We start from the raw sequence: 18253 nt of genomic DNA on the forward strand, positions 1-18253 counted from the left end.
GGCTTCTGACACTGACTTGGTCTTGGTCCCCTTCTCCATGGAGCTCCATGGCCTGTGCAGAGAGAAGTGGGAAAGTAGAGAAGAAAACGAGTGAGACTAGGAAGGGCTGTCACTGGTCTTCAAGAGCTTATCAATAGAAGAGCCTTTAAAGTCACCAAGTGCAGTCTCCCAGTGGATGCAGGAACACCCCTGCGGCACACCCACAAGGGTCGCTGCAGCTTCACTGGGACAGTTCCAGTGCCAGTGAGGGCCCGAGTGCGCTTGTGCTGTATGCAGTTACCTCAGCAAAGAGTGCATAAAACTCTGCATACAGTCTCCCTTTTAGGGATCTAGAACAGAAATCCCTAGAGGGAGACTGCTCAGCAGTAAGGGAGCAATCCATTTTACATTTTGATAGCTACTAACATTGTGCACTTATGTGCAAAGCATGCTGAAGTTCCACAGCTTTATACAAAAATCAGTTCGTGTCTCAGGTAAGGGAAGGGCGTTCTCTTAGTTAAAAGTGTCTCACAACGGATCAGACTGCCTGAGTCCACAGTAGCAGGCAAGTGTTCCAGAACAGGCTGGACAGTGAGGATGCTGGTGACAGCTCTGCAACATTGGGTATGGGGTCAGAGCAGCTGACGTCTAAGGGACCTCGGATATGCAGAAGCACTAACGACCTCTCCAAGGTCAGGACACCCAAGGGCTCATCTGGCCTGAGCCCTCCCATATGCAGTGTTTCCCCCATCAGCCTAGCGGGGCAGCCTGAGAGCCTCTGGTCACTCTCCTGAAGCACTTGGGTCCCCTCTCTGTCTCTGCAAAAACTTACTGCTGGGCTCCTCCTGTCCTCTGCCTCCAATCCAGGCAGGTCCATCATGCCACAAGCTGGTACGGCATGGGTACTGCTGTAAGCCTCCACGGGCGGTCTCAGGGAGGACACCAGGTCTTCCCAGTGTGCAAACAGGTCTCCTTTTGCATCTGAAGGGGGGCATAATTGTAGGTAAAAGGAGATGCCAGTGGCCAGCTTCAAGTGGAGCTGTTTGTTCTCATGACTATAGACAGACAACTTTACAAACTTCAGAGGAAGCAGCCTGGTCAGCTCCAAGCTCTTGGCTGACTTGAGTCCCCTTCCCTGGGTGTGTTGGTCATGTTTGGCACCGACTGCACAGCTGACAGCCGGTCGTGCCAGCAGCATGACATCAGGTATTACGAGGTTGGGACTGGTGTATGCGATGCCCAGAGTGACCATTTGCACACTGTTGTGCACATCGATCACTTCTCCTCTTTTGCTGATCTGGATGAAGTCGCTCTCAAACATGGGGCTGTGCCTGAACATGGCGAACTCGCCCTTGCGCAGCTGCCGCTGCAGCTTCCCCATGGAGCCGTGGAACATGGGCAGCATGTGGCTGCTCTGGGCGCTGCCCAACCATGGGGCCGTGTTGCTACCCGTGCCGGTCTTTCATTAAAACCACTGCACGTCCTGCCCGATCCTCCACCTTGGTCTCAACCGCAGCCCCTCACAGGCTGCCTTTAAGCTTTTGCTGTCCATTGTGACCTGCAGTCAGCTGTCACACACAGCACTGTGTCCTCATCTCCTCAGCTCTCCCTGCAGGGACAGTGTCCTCCGGCAAACTGCCTCCCCACAAAGGTGCAGAGAATATCAAATTACAGCGTGTTTTACTGTGTGGAACACAAGTATGCTTCTTCACGGCCACATGTTTTCACAAAGCTACCACAGGCAGTGATATGTAAATGACTAGCACTGTTAGGTGACAACTACTTAAGGCTTTAAGAATTGAATGTATTTTTGAGCTTTTGCTTAAACTCATATAGTTAGCATGGAATTCCTGCGGAACATTAACTCCAGTCACCAAGCTAGAATGTGCAACAAGGAAAGCTTCCCTAAGCCTCTCCTTGTCTTTCTCAAGGCTGCATGTAGTTATAGATGTCTGCAGACTTTTCTCAAAATCTCAGTTACTGGGTTTCTCGTTTGCTTCTAGAAATACTGAATTTGCTGTCTGTTGCTTGTAAGGGAACAAATAACTAAACTGCATTAAGAGTTTAATAAGTTAAACTTGAATTAATATGTTATATAAGGCAAATTTTGCTTTTATTTTTCAGTAAGAGGTTTTTCTCTCAGTGGGGGGAAAGGAATAAATAACTATGGTAAAAGAAATAAAGAACTAATCCAAGTAACTTTTCAACACACTACTTGAACTTCACATCTAACTCTAGAAAGGGGAAAAGGGACAATTTCACACGAAGTTGAAATTCTTTTTGTCAAGCTGTTTTGCAATGCTATGGTGTAGTAACTCCGAACCTAATCTGTGTATATTGTAAAATTGAGTAAATGTATTGGGAGCCAAGAGTCTTACTATAGAATAAGAAATACACACATGTGGAATGGAGGAAAACCTTATAGAGTTGGGTTGAAGCTCTAGATATCAGAATCCTGGGGAGGAAATCTCCTAGGTCCACTGCAGAAAAGGCTTTGGAGCAGTGTCTCCCTGGCGCCCTCCCCCACAGTAGCAGTGAAGCATACCTGGTTCCCAGACATTGGTTTCTGTACATTATTCCCGTACCGGTTATTAAAAGAGATGGGGCGGGGGGGAGCGGGCAGGAATGACTGATATCAGGGCTAGGACAGGGAAGGTATAATATGAGCCTGAAATATCTTGTGCTAGAAAGAGAGGAAGAGATCAGTAACATAATGGAGTAATATCAGAAGGGCACAGGGAGCCAGCTTGGAGGGGATCCCACTGACCAAATTTGGTATGCTTTGACTATCAAAATAAATAATGACGGTAATGCTGAGTAAACCCGTGAGATAAAATAGGAATAAATATGTTCATGCAGTGATGATGAATGAATGAACGAATGAATGAGAGTTTCTTTCTTCTGTAGAATGCGCATTGATAAATGTGGAGAAGCTATTGGACTTGAAAAATTGCCATGATCGTAAAGACCGATTGAGACAAGACTTAGTGAACGCTCAATCTCAGGGACCAGGTTTGATGAGGAGCAGTGTATTTGCGTGGTTCTCAGCCTGTTTCTCCATGGACTGATTATTGGGGACAACAGTAATCCCATGCTGTGGTGAAAACTGGCAATACCTTTATTGGGGAGGCAGAATTACCATTACCAGCAAGAGTCAAATGACGCTATGTGCTCGCAGGTGTACTGCCTGGGAAGGTCTCCTGTGTTCTAGTCGAGCCAGGGATACAGAACTGAATCTCAGAGGAAACATAAGACAAACACAAGTTTAAGCACATTCAACACAATAATTGTCCTGTATTTTTTCAAAAATATCAGTGTCTTGAAAGAAAAAATCAGAGTCTTTAATTTGGAATACTTGCTTAGGAAGTATTCCAAATTAAAGGAGATTAAAGAGACGTGGCAACTAAATGCAAAATATCTGATCCTAGACTGGAGAAGGGAAATGTTGTAAAGGGTGTTATTAGACCATAACCAAAGTGAAATATTTACTCTGTGTTACATAAAAGCACCAATGTTAAACTTCCTGAATTTAATTATTGTACAGTGCTTACAGGAGAAAATATCCTTGTTTTTTAGAAATTGACACAGAAGTAATAAAAGGCAAAGAAAACAGTGTATTTCTGTGCTTAAGAAATACACAATAAACTGAGTGTTCCAATTTGGGTAAGGGTATGTTCACTTCAGTTTGGGGGATGCATTATCTTAGTAGGTGTTAGGTAGGTACTAACTAATTCCCAGGAAGGTTTTTAACCATATTAGCCGTCTTAGCTTCATGCATCTGACTGTGGTAGGGATGCGAGCAGTGTTTTCTCTTCTCAGGGAAGGCATGAGGCTTACTTCCAGGGTCAGTACTTTAGAGTATCTTAAAATTGCACCTTTGATCATCGTCCCCAGACAGCTTTTGCTGTCGACACTGAATGTCACCAGCATTGACGGCCTTACTGGGCTCAGAGAAGAATATCATGAATCCCATGCTCACTCAAGGCTTTTACATGAAAATGGAGATTGTATAATTATCTGAAGTGACTTAATTTTCTTATATGTGGGCAATTTTAAAATTCGTTTTTAGGTTAATTAGGAACTCATTGCTAGGTAAGGAATGTTTACAAATAGGCTGCCCATTGATTTGAAGATGATCCAAACTTTATTTACTCCCATTTGTATCATATTTTTTCTTTCTGAAGAGGAGTAACATTCTGTGTATCAATTTTTATTTGTGTTTTTCCCCTCTGGTTTCTTTCTTTGTGGGGAAAAATTCATTGCTCTTTATAATTCTAGCTATATGTATTTGGTTTCAGTGTTTGGAAATAGGCCCCAGGTGAGTGGAAAAGAATCTTTTTCTCTATTGATGTTCTAAGCTTTCCATGTGTTGTTTTTCTATTATTCTATTACCCTCCATTGCACTGAGAGTGAATGATGTATTGCTTATGACAGGACATAAAAATGGCTCTTGTTTTTAAGAAGTTATTAGAATGCCCGTGGCAATAACAGACAGACATGGCAGAATGTCCTATTCTCCAGAAGAGCAACACATTTTTGAATTTGTTTGCAAAATAGGTCTTTTATTTTTAAAACCTAATACAGGAAAATAAAATAACCACTTGCCTATACTCTTTGTAAAACAAAAATGTGCCAAGTAGAAATATTAATAATGATTTATAAAAGAGAAGGCCAGCTAGGAATACAGAGGGGAAAGAAACTCAATTAAACATAGAAACATTATTTTAATTATTTTGGTATACTAGTGGTATACCAAAAGTTTGTGATTTTACTCATTCCTTTCTCTTAAGGTTCTATTTTTATGCATGCTTGTCTCGATGTTTTACTTCTTAATCAGGGAACTTGTTTAAAGAACTACTGCTTCATAGAAAGTTCTTGGATCCTTTCATACTTCCCTATATTTATTTATTCAGTACCTTAATCACAGCTCTCATGTGAACGCCACTAATTTTCTCCATTACTTAAAGCGTGGTTTGGGTCGAATACCATGCTTAAACATTGTTGGTGATACTTTGAATTATGGCAGGTTTTGGATCTAAAGAACTTAACCTCATGGAGAAGAAAATAGCCATGATCATACAGCCATGTTCATATATACATACACATACATACACACAGACATTTTACTTGATTACTTTTATTTTTTTAAGAACAAAGGAATTGTGCTGAATGGTATTGAATGTTATAGTTTGTGTATTTTGTTTCAGAAAGAAAAGAGAATGGAAAAGATTATTTCATATATTTTTCACTTTAGGTCCTTATGTGATACTTTTCAGAGAAAAATAGTTAAACAAAAGTTGAGATGATATTTTTAAACACGGTTTTACCAAAGAATGAAAATAAAGATAATCACCCCTAAGTAACATTTGGAAATGTGAAGTGGGAAATCCTTTTCATTGTGCTGCAAGAAAGGAGATTGGTGTGTTGTTTAGAATGGAAAAAAGGTAGGAAGACGTTGCATAGAAAGCCCCACAGGAGAAATAAATGTACATGCATTGTAAAATTGGTGCTCAGTTTACAGGGGTAAGGAACACTTAGAATGAATGATTGCAAACTTAATTTTATAAACTTAATTAAAAGAGGTGGAAACAGGGTGCGGATGACCTACAGATTTTACTCACGGAGAACAAAGGGAGTGAAGTCCTTAGGAAGCTACAGAAATTGCAAAAAGACTGAAATTTACAAAATGAATGCCTTCCGACACTTTTCCCTCAAAACAAATGGGTGTGTTACCCACTTCTATGACCAAATTAACTTTCCTCCTATGAAGCTAAGTTGAAAATATTTCTAGGCTTTTATCATCTGCCATTGGTTTGCCATTGTTCAGTAATGCGGTATGACTGAGTCTGAATGTTGTCAGTGTTTTTACTTAAAGCAAATCAGAATACTACCTCATCAATTCCTGAAGTTTAACATTCAGGAACACTAGGTGTTTGTTTGTTTGTTTGTTTGTTTGTTTTTGGATAGCTCTGTCTTTAATTGGTTTAAAAACCAATGAGGCTTTCAGAGTAGCCTGTGTTTGCAAACTGTAAGTTGCTTATTCGTGGGAGAACAGCCCATCACACAGTTTTATTGGTAGGATGTCGGAGCAACTTTCTTCTGATTTTGACCAGTCATTTCTCTATTGGCTAAAAAAATAAAATAAGAAGAAAGAAACTTTCTTTTTAGTTGAAATAATGAAATATATGATCACTTTAAAATGCACTACATAGTTGTTTTTCTTTCCACTGTATAATCTTGTTCATTTAGTCTTTTGTATGGCTTTCTGGATTTTTTCTTGGTATTTTTCAATGAAAGATCTTATTTTTTTATCATGTAGAAGAATATCACATATATATTTACTATGTTTTATGTGTTTAATGCCATTTAATAACTTTTACATTTATCTCTGACTTAATTAAATGGATTCATTAACCATTGAGGCTCTTCCTCAGAAACTACCATGAGTTCTCCGTGTCACAGGTGGGGTTTGGGCTCGTGCTGTGAGTGCATTACGAGTGGTGCATTTGGGAGTGTGCAGAAGCAAAACGACTTCTTTGAGTACGTGCAGTCCCTATACTTAGTGTCTTTCATTGATTTTCCCGTAAGACATTTCTACGTATGTGTTTCAGTAAACTAAATGTCTCGACACAATCAGGAAAGTTTAGGGGCAATGGGAGGTTTATTTGCTCAGCAAAGGATAGTTGCAGAAAAGCATCATGGACCTTTGTAAATTTTTCCCATTATATTTGAGTTCCTTGGCTGAAAAGTGATATTCTTACATCATGACCATGCCAAAGTTGTGTTTATCCTTATATATAACGCTATACTATTTGAGTTATTTATTGGAGGATTGTTCACTTACCCTTGAGCATTTTTATTAGACTATAATATTGGAAAGTAAATGAATTACTGTCTGGCTGGACCCATTATGTTCAAGAATCTGTCTTTGGTTATTACTGATTGAGAATTAAATTGGCATACTAGGAGTGCTCCAAGACAAGTTCATTGTTTTTTTAAAAAATTTATGAATTTGTACCCAGGAATAATTTTTCATTATCAATTAAATGTTCTTTTTGAGAAAGAAAATAGCACCTTATATACGCACGGGAAGTGTTGTGACAGCTGGGCCAGACAAAAAGGTCATTGCAAGCTCACAAAATATCAAATGTCGTTAACATGAGAGACAGCTGCTTTTTTTTTTTTTTCAAACCCAGTCATAAAACTACCCCCATTTCCCAACAACGTCCAATCTAGGATAAACCTCTGCTTCCTTAGGCCCTCCGAACAATTCTCAAATGCTAGCATAGAGCCTTTCGATGCTAGTTTACGGAGGGGCAATTTACCGAGTTGCCCCCCCCCCCACCTCCCGTTTCCCATGGTATGTGCTCTCTCTCACTGTTCAATTCCAGGAGGTCTTTGACTGGAAAGCATTGACGCTTTCCTTATAGATACTTCTTAAGATAAAAATTATTTTGCCAGCATTTAGGAGTTGAATGCTTTGTGAACTTTTTGGGCTGGCAGCAAATGGTCTAAGGTGATGGCAGATGGGCCAGAATAATGTCATCCTTCATAAACATGGCCAGCCATGAACTACCCAGGGGCAATTTGTCAGACTGTTCTTGTATGTATAAAATCTTATAATGTTCTCCTTGAAATAAGACTTATTTTAATTCATTTAAAATATTGAGCACCATTTTTTCTGTCATTTTTTTAGCTCTAATTTCTCATCAAGTTTTTTTTGGAGATATTTTAATTCATTTTTTAAAATGAAGAAATAGTACCTTTAGTAAAAATGTGTTAACTCTTTCTAGTCTTGGTTTATACCTGCAAAGAAAATACTATTAAGACAATAAAAATTCATGTAAACTCGCATCAAAACATAGAAAATTCATTATTTTACCTTATTTGGAGAACCTATCATAATAGCAACCTGACTAAAAATATATAAGTACTATATACTTCTTTATACGCTGTTGTCATAAAGTAGCTGATTATACTATACTCCCATTAATAGTAAGAAAAGATGAATATTTTATCTGTTTTTATATAAATTTTAAGTCAGTGAAAGGAAAACACAGATCAAGTAAAACCCAGAATCTGCTTTATTAAAACAATTTAAAATGAGAAATTATTCAGATAGGTTCATATTACCCATATTTTGAAGTCACTTATAGACTTTTGGGAAGTCCGTTTTTATTAAAAATTTATTCATTAGACATAGTCTTAAAAAGAAATAGAATTTTGGGGTGATAACACATCAGACACATTAGGATGGCTACTATTAAAATGAAAAAAAAACAATAACAAATATTGGTGAGGATGTGGACAAATTGGAACTCTTATGCACAGTGGGTGGGAATGTAAAATGGTGCGGCTACTATGGAAAACACTATGGAGGTTTCTTGGAAATAAAAATATTGTGATTCAGCAATTCACCTTCTAGGTGTATATTCAAAAGAATTGAAAGCAGAAACTCTTAAGAGATATTTGTACAGTCACATTCATAAGAGTATATTAGCAAGAGCCAAAGTGTGGAAGCAATAGGTGTCCGTTGAGAGAAGAATGGATAAACAAAATGTGCTATATACTAAAATGTAGCTTTATTCATTCTTATAAAACTTTACCACTTTAATTAGTCCAGTATTCTGGAGAAAGAGGAAAATCAGCAAGCTCTTTGCATAACATAAATGGCTATATGCTTGATTAGTTTATTGGTTAGTATGAAAATTTTTTTCTTCCTGCAGTAATTCAATTAGATAGGTTCTGAAAAGCTAACAAGCTAGATATACAGCAAGCCAAACTTTGTACTGGAAAGTGTGTGTGTAGTCTATCTGGAAAAAGTCCAGCCATTGTTAATACAACAAGAATGGTTTATGCAATATTGATGTAACCAAGGAGAGTAGACTGGAATACACCTGTGTGAACAATGACGACTTCATTATATTAGTCAGTGGGGGTGGTAGAAGCCTTTGAGTGAGCATGTGCACTGTGTGTCCCTTGCATTCAAAAGGACTGAGTGAGTAGAGCAACGAATCTGCATCAGATTTTGCATTAAGCTTGAATATTCCTCTGTGGAAGCTATTAGGATGATTCAGAAGGCCACAGCTATGGGCAAATGGTGGTGATTGGCAGCTTCATCATGACAACATGCTCATTCATGCATCATTTGGTAAAACATCAAATCACCCAGGTGACTCAGTCCCCCTACAGCCCAGATTTGGTGCCCTGCAACCTCTGGCTATTCCCAAAACTGTAATCACCTTTGAAAGGGAAGAGATTTCAGACAATCGATGGTTCAGAAAAAAACGACAGGACAGCTGATGGCCAATGGGAGAACTGTCGAGGTCCCAAGGTGCCTACTTTGAAGAAGACTAAGATGTCATATCCTATTTACAGTGTTTCTCAGTTACTGTCTATTTTTCATACGACATGGCTGGGTACTTTCTGGATCAATGTAGTTTGTTTGTTTATAATTTTTTTACTGAATTAAAACTATACTATTTTCAACGATTCCAAATTGCCGCATCAAGTTTTATGTTTATTTATCCTGATTTACTTATAATGTTGTTTTCTAAATCTATATCCTAATGTTTCCCTATTGTTTTTTTCCAGGAATTTCTTACATAATCTTGTAATACTTTCACTTTTAGTTACAAACCTAAGTACAATGTGCTCCTCCATTGTTGCCATGGAGCTTTTGCTAGATAAGACATTCTTTTTAAGAAATATACCCAATCCAGGATGGGTAAGTAAAGTAGGTATTCTTCTTTTTGTAAGTAAAATGGAGATGTAAGAATGAATGCAAGTATGGCCCCTGACTTCTAGGAGCCACGCTGGGCAAGCAGGAGCAGACCCAGCTGGTTTTCACACCGTGTAGAAAGTGTCACGGAGTGCCCAGGAAGGGCATCTGATTCTCTGCAGAAACGACGAAAGCCAGGAACTCAGCATTTTCTGCTCCTGGCTCGTTCTCGGTTTAGGTTTGAGGCTGAGTACTTTTGGTCTAACTTTTTTTTTTAAACATTATTATTTTTTTTAAAGATTTTATTTATTTATTTATTTATCTTTAGAGGGGAAAGAGAGAGGGAGAGAAACATCAATGTATGGTTGCCTTTTGTGCATCCCCTGCTGGGAGTTGGACTGCAGGGAACCGGCCTGCAACCCAGAAATGTGCCCTGACTGGGAATCGAACCGAGATCCTCTGGTTCGAAGGCCCGCGCTCAATCCACTGAGCTACACCAGCCAGGACTGGTCTAACATTTTTGTGTATTTTCCCATTTAGAATATTTTGTTTTTCCATACTTTTTTTGCTCAAAAGTGTTAAAAGAATATTGCTTTACATGGTATTACTCAGTTTCACTCCCCAGTTGCTTTTGGGTCATCGTCTAAAAGCTTGACACAAAATAAATGAAATGAACAAACTAAGCAAAAGAAAAAAATACGCAGTTCTTCTCCAGCTTGTTCTCAACAACAGTGTTGTTCTACCAGACACATAGCACTTTCTTCTGCGTCCATCTGGAGGCGTCAGGAGATTGGAATCATTGTGCTATGAACACAGAAAACTGTCGTCTAGAATGAGGGTGACAGTGTGCCTGCCCTGGTTTGCATGAGGATGACAATGTGCATGTACTGGTTTGCTAGTTGGGGACTTTTTTTTTTTCATGTTTAAGCTTGTATAATCTTGGAAGCTTTTCCTGAAGATGTTAGTAGGCAGTAACTTATTCAACTTGAGTTCTAAAGAGTGCCCTTTCTTTAGTTTTCTTCCTAAGGTATTAATTAATTTCTCATTAATAAAGAAGCAGGATATCTCCAATCTGCAAATCACAGTTTTTTGTGCTTTATTTTGTATTTATTTACTCTGTCTGGTACACTAGTACATGCACCTGCTCACACAGAGGCCTGGGTCGTCAGTGACTAGCAGACCTAATCCTGAAACCGGGCTGGCCTTGTCATTATTAAGAAGGTAACAGAAGAAAGGATTGTGGGCCACGTTTATAGGAAAACGTGGCCATGCTGTGGCATGGCCTTACGTCGTTTCTGTGGCCTTGTCCGTGTCCTGTTAGAAACAGTCATTGTCAAGAGAGCCAACTTACACTTCTTCAGTGTTTAACATAGTGCTAATCCGAGATTAATTTTAGTTCTAGTTTCTCTCAAACCTCATGATTTATAACACTAACTACTTACTTGCATACTAACCTTTAGTCACATTTCATAAGGATTGCTACATTGCAGGGTTGGTACATTTTAAAATCTAAAGTGAAAACTTAACAAAAAACAAAACATGAAATATAGGAACAATTCATTTTTCATTATGATTTATCATTGCTGATACATGGAAATACTCGAAGCTGTTAGAAATCAGTAGGTCACCAACTAGTAAATTAAGAAATATCAAATATCTGTATGATGGGAACTTATTACCAGTACATATATCTTTCCTTTTAAATGAGGTTTTCTCTCTAGTGAGGAAACAGATTCGCCCCTTGTAAGGTTCAATCAGTCTCAATAAGTTTCTGTCTTTTTTGGTAAAGAGGAGAAGGGAAAGTTCATCTGCATGATTTTTCTAATTACCTTCCTCTGAATAGCTTTTACTTTTTCTAGGAAATTATTTAAAACTCTCTTTTTCCCCCCATGATTTTATTAATGTAGTATACATCCACTTTTATTCTTCTCATTGTAATTACAACATTCTAAAGACCCAGTGAAATTTTTAGGACAGAAAGATCAAGTGTCCCCCCCAGCCCTGTGTTTTCGTTATATAAAAACTATTTTGTTATAAAGCTTTATTATGAAGGATCATGGAAAAATCTGTTTTCTTACATTTTTCAAATGTTAGGTTTTTTTAATTAAAATTCTTTTGCTGAGGTTAATGAAAAAGTTCCATTTCCCTGGCTGTTTACAGCGAGAAATAATAAACAATTGTTAGCAAATCAAATGCTTTAAAATTTGAAAATCATTATTGTTATCACCATCGTTATTATCTTGTGTTGGAGGTTTACTATGAGTCAAGCATTATTGGCTTTTCTGTTTATATTATCCCCCTACGCTCAGAGCAACCCATGAGATAAGCGTTATCTTTCTCATGTTACAGTGAGGAACATGAGGCTCAGAGGAGGGTTAAATGATTTGCTCAAACTCGAGTGGCTGGATAGTAGCAGATCCAGGATTCATTCAAAACATCTGGCACAAAAGGTGATGCTCCTTGTTATGACTAAGCAACGATTCTCAAGCCAGCCCCAGGCCATCTCCTCCATGAACATGTACGTGCACTCATCTTCATAATGATGGTATTAAAACACAACATTGAACTGAGTAAATTTCAGGGTCAGACTGTCTTTATTCAACAGTTCATGTGCCAAGCAGCATCCCATTAGCAGATGGAAAGGAGCTCCCAAGAGCTGTACAAAATGAAAGCCTTTTATAAGCTGAAGGGGGGCAAGAGAAGGAAGCTTCTAGCAAAAAGTGGATTGTTTCAAGCAAGGTCATCTTTCTGTGGGGCATGGAAGGAGTTTATTGGGCAGGATTACCTCCTTAGTGCCAACTGGCTGATTCCAGTTTGATGGGTTAAACACATTTCCCGGAGGTGCTGAAAACTGCAGTTAGGTTAGGCATTACGTCTTGGTTTGATGATGTGGGCTTAGCACAAGTGACTCCATTTTGGGTCTGTTGTCTCTTTTCAATAAAAGTCATAAAGTTACAAGAAGAGCAAGATTAAAAACAGTAGTAATACAGCATCCTGTGTTAGAACTCTTTAGCTTCTCTTTTTATTGTAAGTCTGTTCAGTCCTTTTATTATTATTATTATTAACCCATATTATCTAATATCAGAGATTGTTGTAAAAATCCCAGAGTCAAATGTTTTTGCCAAAAAACTTTGTTCTTGGTCAAATTATTTCTGAGTGAGATACTTCTTATATAAGGTGCATTTTAAAGGGCCTTGTGAATTAACATAAAAATAAATGTGAACATTATTTTTAAAAACAATATGAAGCAAATAAACTTGAACTAAATCATATTAGTGTTAAACTATTTAGAATCTACCTAAGGCCATTTTCTTATTTAAAAAGTAGGATGGAGTCTTCAGCTGCTAAAGATAGGTTTGAATTGGACAGTTTTTTAAAAGGCAAAATGTGAGGAATTTGAAGGGAATACAGCAGAGCACATTGTAAACATTCAAATTACTATTATTTAACTGACAAAAGAATGTTTGTTGGCTAAGGGTATTGACCATATATATATAAAGGCCAAAGACGTGTGTGATAATGCGGGTCTGCCGGATTCAGAGACTCCAACTGAATTGCGCACCTGACTGTCGCGGGCTCTTCAACCCACCTGCCGCCCTGCTGACCCACGTTCCCCTGCTGTCTCCTCTGCGCCCTTCCCCCGGCTCTCGCACCTGCCCTTTCCTGCATCCTTCCTGCTCCTTCACTGTCTTCTCTGTTCTTTCTGTTCCCCCTTCCACTGCCCAGTGGCTTCAGGCTCTCCGTCCCCATTTTCTGTCTGTATATTTTTGTTTTCTTAGGCTTTTCACGTGTTTGAGGCACATGGCTATTGGTAGCTCTGGGGATACAACTCTATAGCTTTTACTAGTTTTCTCATGTAATACAGGGGCTCTTCCCCAATTGTATAGTGAAAAGTCTCAAGGGAGAACTCTGAGTTGCGTGGGCCGTATATCTGTACCTGGACCAGTCACTGGTCTGTAGCAGGAATATGATGACTGGTCAGGGGTGGAGCAGGATTCCATGACTGAGAACTCTACCAAAATCACATAATCACAGTAAAGGAGAGGCAGTTCCCCCAAACAAGGGAGAGAGTGCTTTTACCAGAAGAAGGGTTTAGTGGGCATTTGGGCAGACAAGAATAGCGTGTCTACTGTGCTTTCGTACTTAGACTTGTATTTTCAAATCTATAGGTGCTGACTTGTACTAATAGCTAAAAATGGAATATTCCTTGTGTAAAAGAAAACCATGATTTTATAAAAAATTAAATTTTAATTCCTTTGCAGTTGAAAAGGAGGTGTGAATGTGGGTCCTCAGAATTTCATTGGAATCTGTCTTTCGGAATATACAAATGTGTTTTTATTAATAAAGAATGTTTTTATATTACTGCCAACTTAAACAAAAAGAATAGCTGCCTTCTTCCGAGATTGGGCACGTTCAGGGTGGTATGGCCGTAGACTAGCTGCCTTCTTTAGACGTTTATTGTATATTCTTTTAAATAGCTTATTCTCCAAAAGAAGGTCATGCCAGGTAGAATTCTATTTGTTGCCTTACAGTCTAAGATCCTAGGTGTTAAATTTCACATGCCCTGTTGAAGAAAATTCTTTATTCCTAGCAGCTTCTAGAGAATGCCTTAGAAAATATAATCCATCTATTTTCCACTTACAGAGGAACAATATTTGATAGGCAACATTCACTGTGTGTAAAAATCCATCCATCTGTTGTACACTTGGCTGTGATAGGCACAATACCGGTCCTCAGAGATGTCCATACACTAATCCCCAGAACCTGTGAATGTTGCCCTAAAGGGTAAAAGAAACTTTGCTGATGTGATTAAGTTAAGGATCTTGAGATGGGGAGATTATTTGAAGTTATCTGGGTAGGCCGCATATAATCACAAGGGTCCTTATAATGAAAGAGGGTCCAACAGAGAAAGATGTGGTGTGGAAGCAGAGGTCACAGTGATGCGAGGCCGTAAGCCAAGGAATGTGGGCATCTGCTAGAAGCAGGAAAAAGCAAGGAAATGGGCTCTCCGTAGAGCCCCTGGAAGAAGTGCAGCCCTGGTGATCCATTTTAAACTTCCGACCTCCAGAATTGTAAGAGAATAAAACTGCGTTTTAAACCAGTACATTTCTAGTAATTTGTTACAACAACATAAGTAACCTAATGCATTGATTGACTATGTGACCTTCCATTGTTCAGAGTTCTCATCTGTACAGTGGCTGATGTGATAATAGGCCAGAAGCATTATTTGAGAATTAAATGAGTTCATGCAAGGAAAGTGCCTGTCAAGTAAGATTTTCTATATAATGTCGTATGTGAACTAAATTTAGAGACCAGTGATTGGATCTATTGAGAGTAGTAAAGAGTACATGCGTGTGTAGTTGAAGTCCAAATTTATAATTAACAAGTATACAGTTATCTCATGAAAGTCACACATACAATCAGAGATCTGGAAGGAGCCTTAGATTTAGAGGTTACCTAATCAAATCCATCACCTCTTAAGGATTCTATATTCCAATGTGTCATTTTTGTGCTATATATAGCCTTACAAGCTATCTACATAATTAGTCCTTGTGGAATAACTTAAATGGTTAGCAATATTTCCCCTATTTGTTAAGCCAAATACAGTAACTCCTTTTCAGATCTCCATTGTATATGGATGGCTCAGCATTTAGCTTTTTCAGGGCTTTCTCCAAAATCCTAATAGTAGCAGTTAGAACCTTTCTCATCACAGTAATCACCACTCCTGCTTCGGTCTTTTATACGGTAAACTAACTAACCTCACTCCCTATTCTTTTATTCTGATAGAACATAAGTTTCCATTTACTGTTTTGTAAATTTGTTGTTACATTGATTCACTGAGCTTCCTGTCAAACCATCTTCAATGTAGTTTCATCTGGGCTAGTCTTAGAGGAATTTTAAGTCTTGATTTATATATTTGAACAATTGACTTTTTTTTATTCCTCACCCGAGAACATGCTTGCTGATTTTAGAGCGGGGAAAGGCAGAGAGAGACAGGAAGAGAAACACTGAAGTGAGGAGACATTGATCGGTTGCCTCTCCTAAGTGCCCTGATCGGGAACCAAACCCTCATCGCAGACATGTGCCTGACCAGAAATCAAACCCAGGACCTTTCAGTTTACAGGGCGGTGCTCTGACCAACTGAGCCCCACTGGCCAGGGCCAGTTGACTTTTTTTGTTTTTTCAATTCTAATAACAGGACAGTATATTTATCCTCATTATTTATGTTCTTTCAATGCACATCGTCATTTGCCATCATTTGGTATCCTAAGCTCAGGTTCCTCAAGGTCAGATTTTGTTCTTTCATGGATAGCCAGCTGTTCCTTTTCTTCAGGTTTCTGTTGCTTGTAAGTTAGTCAGCAAGAAAAATGATGAGTTGACCAAGTTTTTTGGTCCTGTGCCTAGGACTTCAGAGTCACTAGACATGGTCTGTATTTCTTTTGGTAAAGTTGTTCATCTCTACAAGGTTCCGGAAAAGTGACTAGTGGCGTGCTTGACATATGGTCTAAGCACACTCTGTCACTTCCCGGTGCGTGCATTTGGGTGGGTAGCCTTACAGAAAGCTCGTGCTGCCCCCAGGAGTCATCAGCAACCACCCCGATCTTCCTCCTCTGGGTACTATTGCATGGTGCAAGGATTCTTCAGGCCTTAATACCTGTGAATTCCTATCAGTATTGCATGTGTCTTTCCCTCGATTACCTACTAAGAAAAGCCTCATTTTGCATTATTCTGGTTGTTAATGCTCAGTACTTCTTATGTTTTACTCACCTCTGAGTCTCTGGCCTTCTTGGTGTCTACCTTATAAACTTTATTATTGGATTCTTTTCCCCCTCCTAACCTCATTCCTGCCTTTACTTTACTATTCTCCTTCTCCCCGCCTTCTTCCTTCATCCCCTCCCGTCCCTTTTCTTCTCTTTCCCACTCATGCCTCCACTCCCACCAAGTAACTCTTCAGAAGTCATGTTCTGAATCTCAGAAGATCCCTGTACCTTGGAGCGCCCTCCTTATCTCACACAAAGAGAATTTGCTGACTTTAGCGACAGTGTTTGCTAAATTCTGTATGTCCTTTATTTATTATGTCCTTTCAGCACATAACAGTTTTAGATGTGCACCGTTCCCCAGTGCAGGAGGCACTGGCCACAGGTGGCAGTTGAGCTTGTGAGATGGCCCTAGTGCCACATTGGAAATGATATTTTATATATGTTGGGTTGAATAAAGTGTATTATCAAAATTAATGTCTTCTGTTTCTTTACCTTTTTAAACATGATTAGTAGAGAATTTAAGATTAATTAACTTGTGCCTTGCATTATATTTCTACTGGACAGAATTTTTAGACACTGTAAATTAAAAGGAAATGCACAAAGAGGTTAACACAAAGGAAAAGGTAAAAATGAACTTCCCACTAAAAACTAAGAAAATGCATAGCATTCTGCAGCCATTTGACTCAGATGTAACTGCCCCTGCACATCCTCCCAGGCCCAGAGAGCGTGGCTGTGTTATTTCACAATCTGACGGAGCTTAGCAGTAATTGACTCTAATTTGTCAAATAAAGTGAAATTATATTTGGAATCATCTACATTTGAATGCATAGAAATGTGTAATGTATTTCAGAAAGAAACTCCATTGAGAGCAGAGGACTGAAAACAAGCTAGCGGTTCTGGTGAAAACGAGGCTCTGCAGAGTGACTTAGTCACTGAGTGGTCCAAGAGACTTCATGTGTGTGGCGCAGTGTTTTAATAAGGCCGAGTGGGGCGTCATTTTTGTATGACAGTAGTTGAAAAATTCATGGGAGGAAAATAAGTCCATCAAGCAGTAGAAATACCAAAGTACTAAAACACACGCTTTCCCCTTGTGCTGTGTTTCTGGATATTTGATGTGAAGTAATGTAGTTGTATTAAAATCATGATTTCAAAAAGAATTCATTTTTTTTAAACCAGTATACAGATTTATCTCTTTATTCAAGAAACTTGTATGTAGCAGCGGCAATCTCTGTCTTTGGTCATCTCTGTGTAGAAATGGTGGCGACCGTTTCTTACAGGCAGATTCTGCAATAAAGTCATGGGTGGGGCAGAACTGAAACCTAACCCCAGAAAAGCAGTTGTTACCATCAGTGTCTGAACATCCTGGCAGGGTTGTGTGCGTGCAGGGGTGTGTATCTCAGGGTAGCGTAAGCAGCTTTCCAAAAACAATAGGAGGGACAAGAGAATTCTGAATAATCATCTATCAGAAAGATAATACCAAGCACTGAAAATTTTATAAATCTCTTTTTGCCCTCAGAGATATAATAACTAGGAACACAAAGAAGACAAGAGTGTTGACTCAGATTTCATTACTGTAAATATTCGATTGTCTTACAGATATTCTGATGGAAATGTTGCTGGCCTGTTTTGCTAGGTATTTAAAATAAGAAGGAACTGAACACTAAAACTGATACTAAAGGATGGGGTTAAATACATTTCAGATAAGGAAATTAAAATGTACAGTTGACGTGTGGCTTCATGCCCTCCCTACCTAGGGGAATGCTTCTCAGTAAGGTAATTTTAAGGTGATCTG

At 38.9% G+C, this 18253-nt stretch overlaps 2 protein-coding genes across 2 annotated transcripts in view; one reads left to right on the forward strand and one right to left on the reverse strand.

Annotated features, from left to right (window-relative positions):
- The window catches only part of TNKS (tankyrase), a 173224-nt gene that overhangs the window by 63462 nt on the left and 91509 nt on the right, over window positions 1-18253 (forward strand). The window lies entirely within an intron of this gene.
- Window positions 360-3952, reverse strand: LOC118993014 (protein FAM71C-like). Its single transcript, XM_037055079.1, has 2 exons — window positions 3855-3952; window positions 360-1424 (listed from the first exon to the last, which is right to left on the reverse strand). Exons 1-2 carry the CDS (start codon window positions 3950-3952, stop codon window positions 518-520), a joined length of 1005 nt encoding a protein of 334 aa, XP_036910974.1. The 3' UTR covers window positions 360-517.

Source organism: Sturnira hondurensis, unplaced genomic scaffold (assembly GCF_014824575.4).
Source record: "Sturnira hondurensis isolate 20B ecotype Veracruz unplaced genomic scaffold, ASM1482457v3 Scaffold0008640, whole genome shotgun sequence".
In the NCBI taxonomy this organism is placed as follows: Eukaryota; Metazoa; Chordata; class Mammalia; order Chiroptera; family Phyllostomidae; genus Sturnira; species Sturnira hondurensis.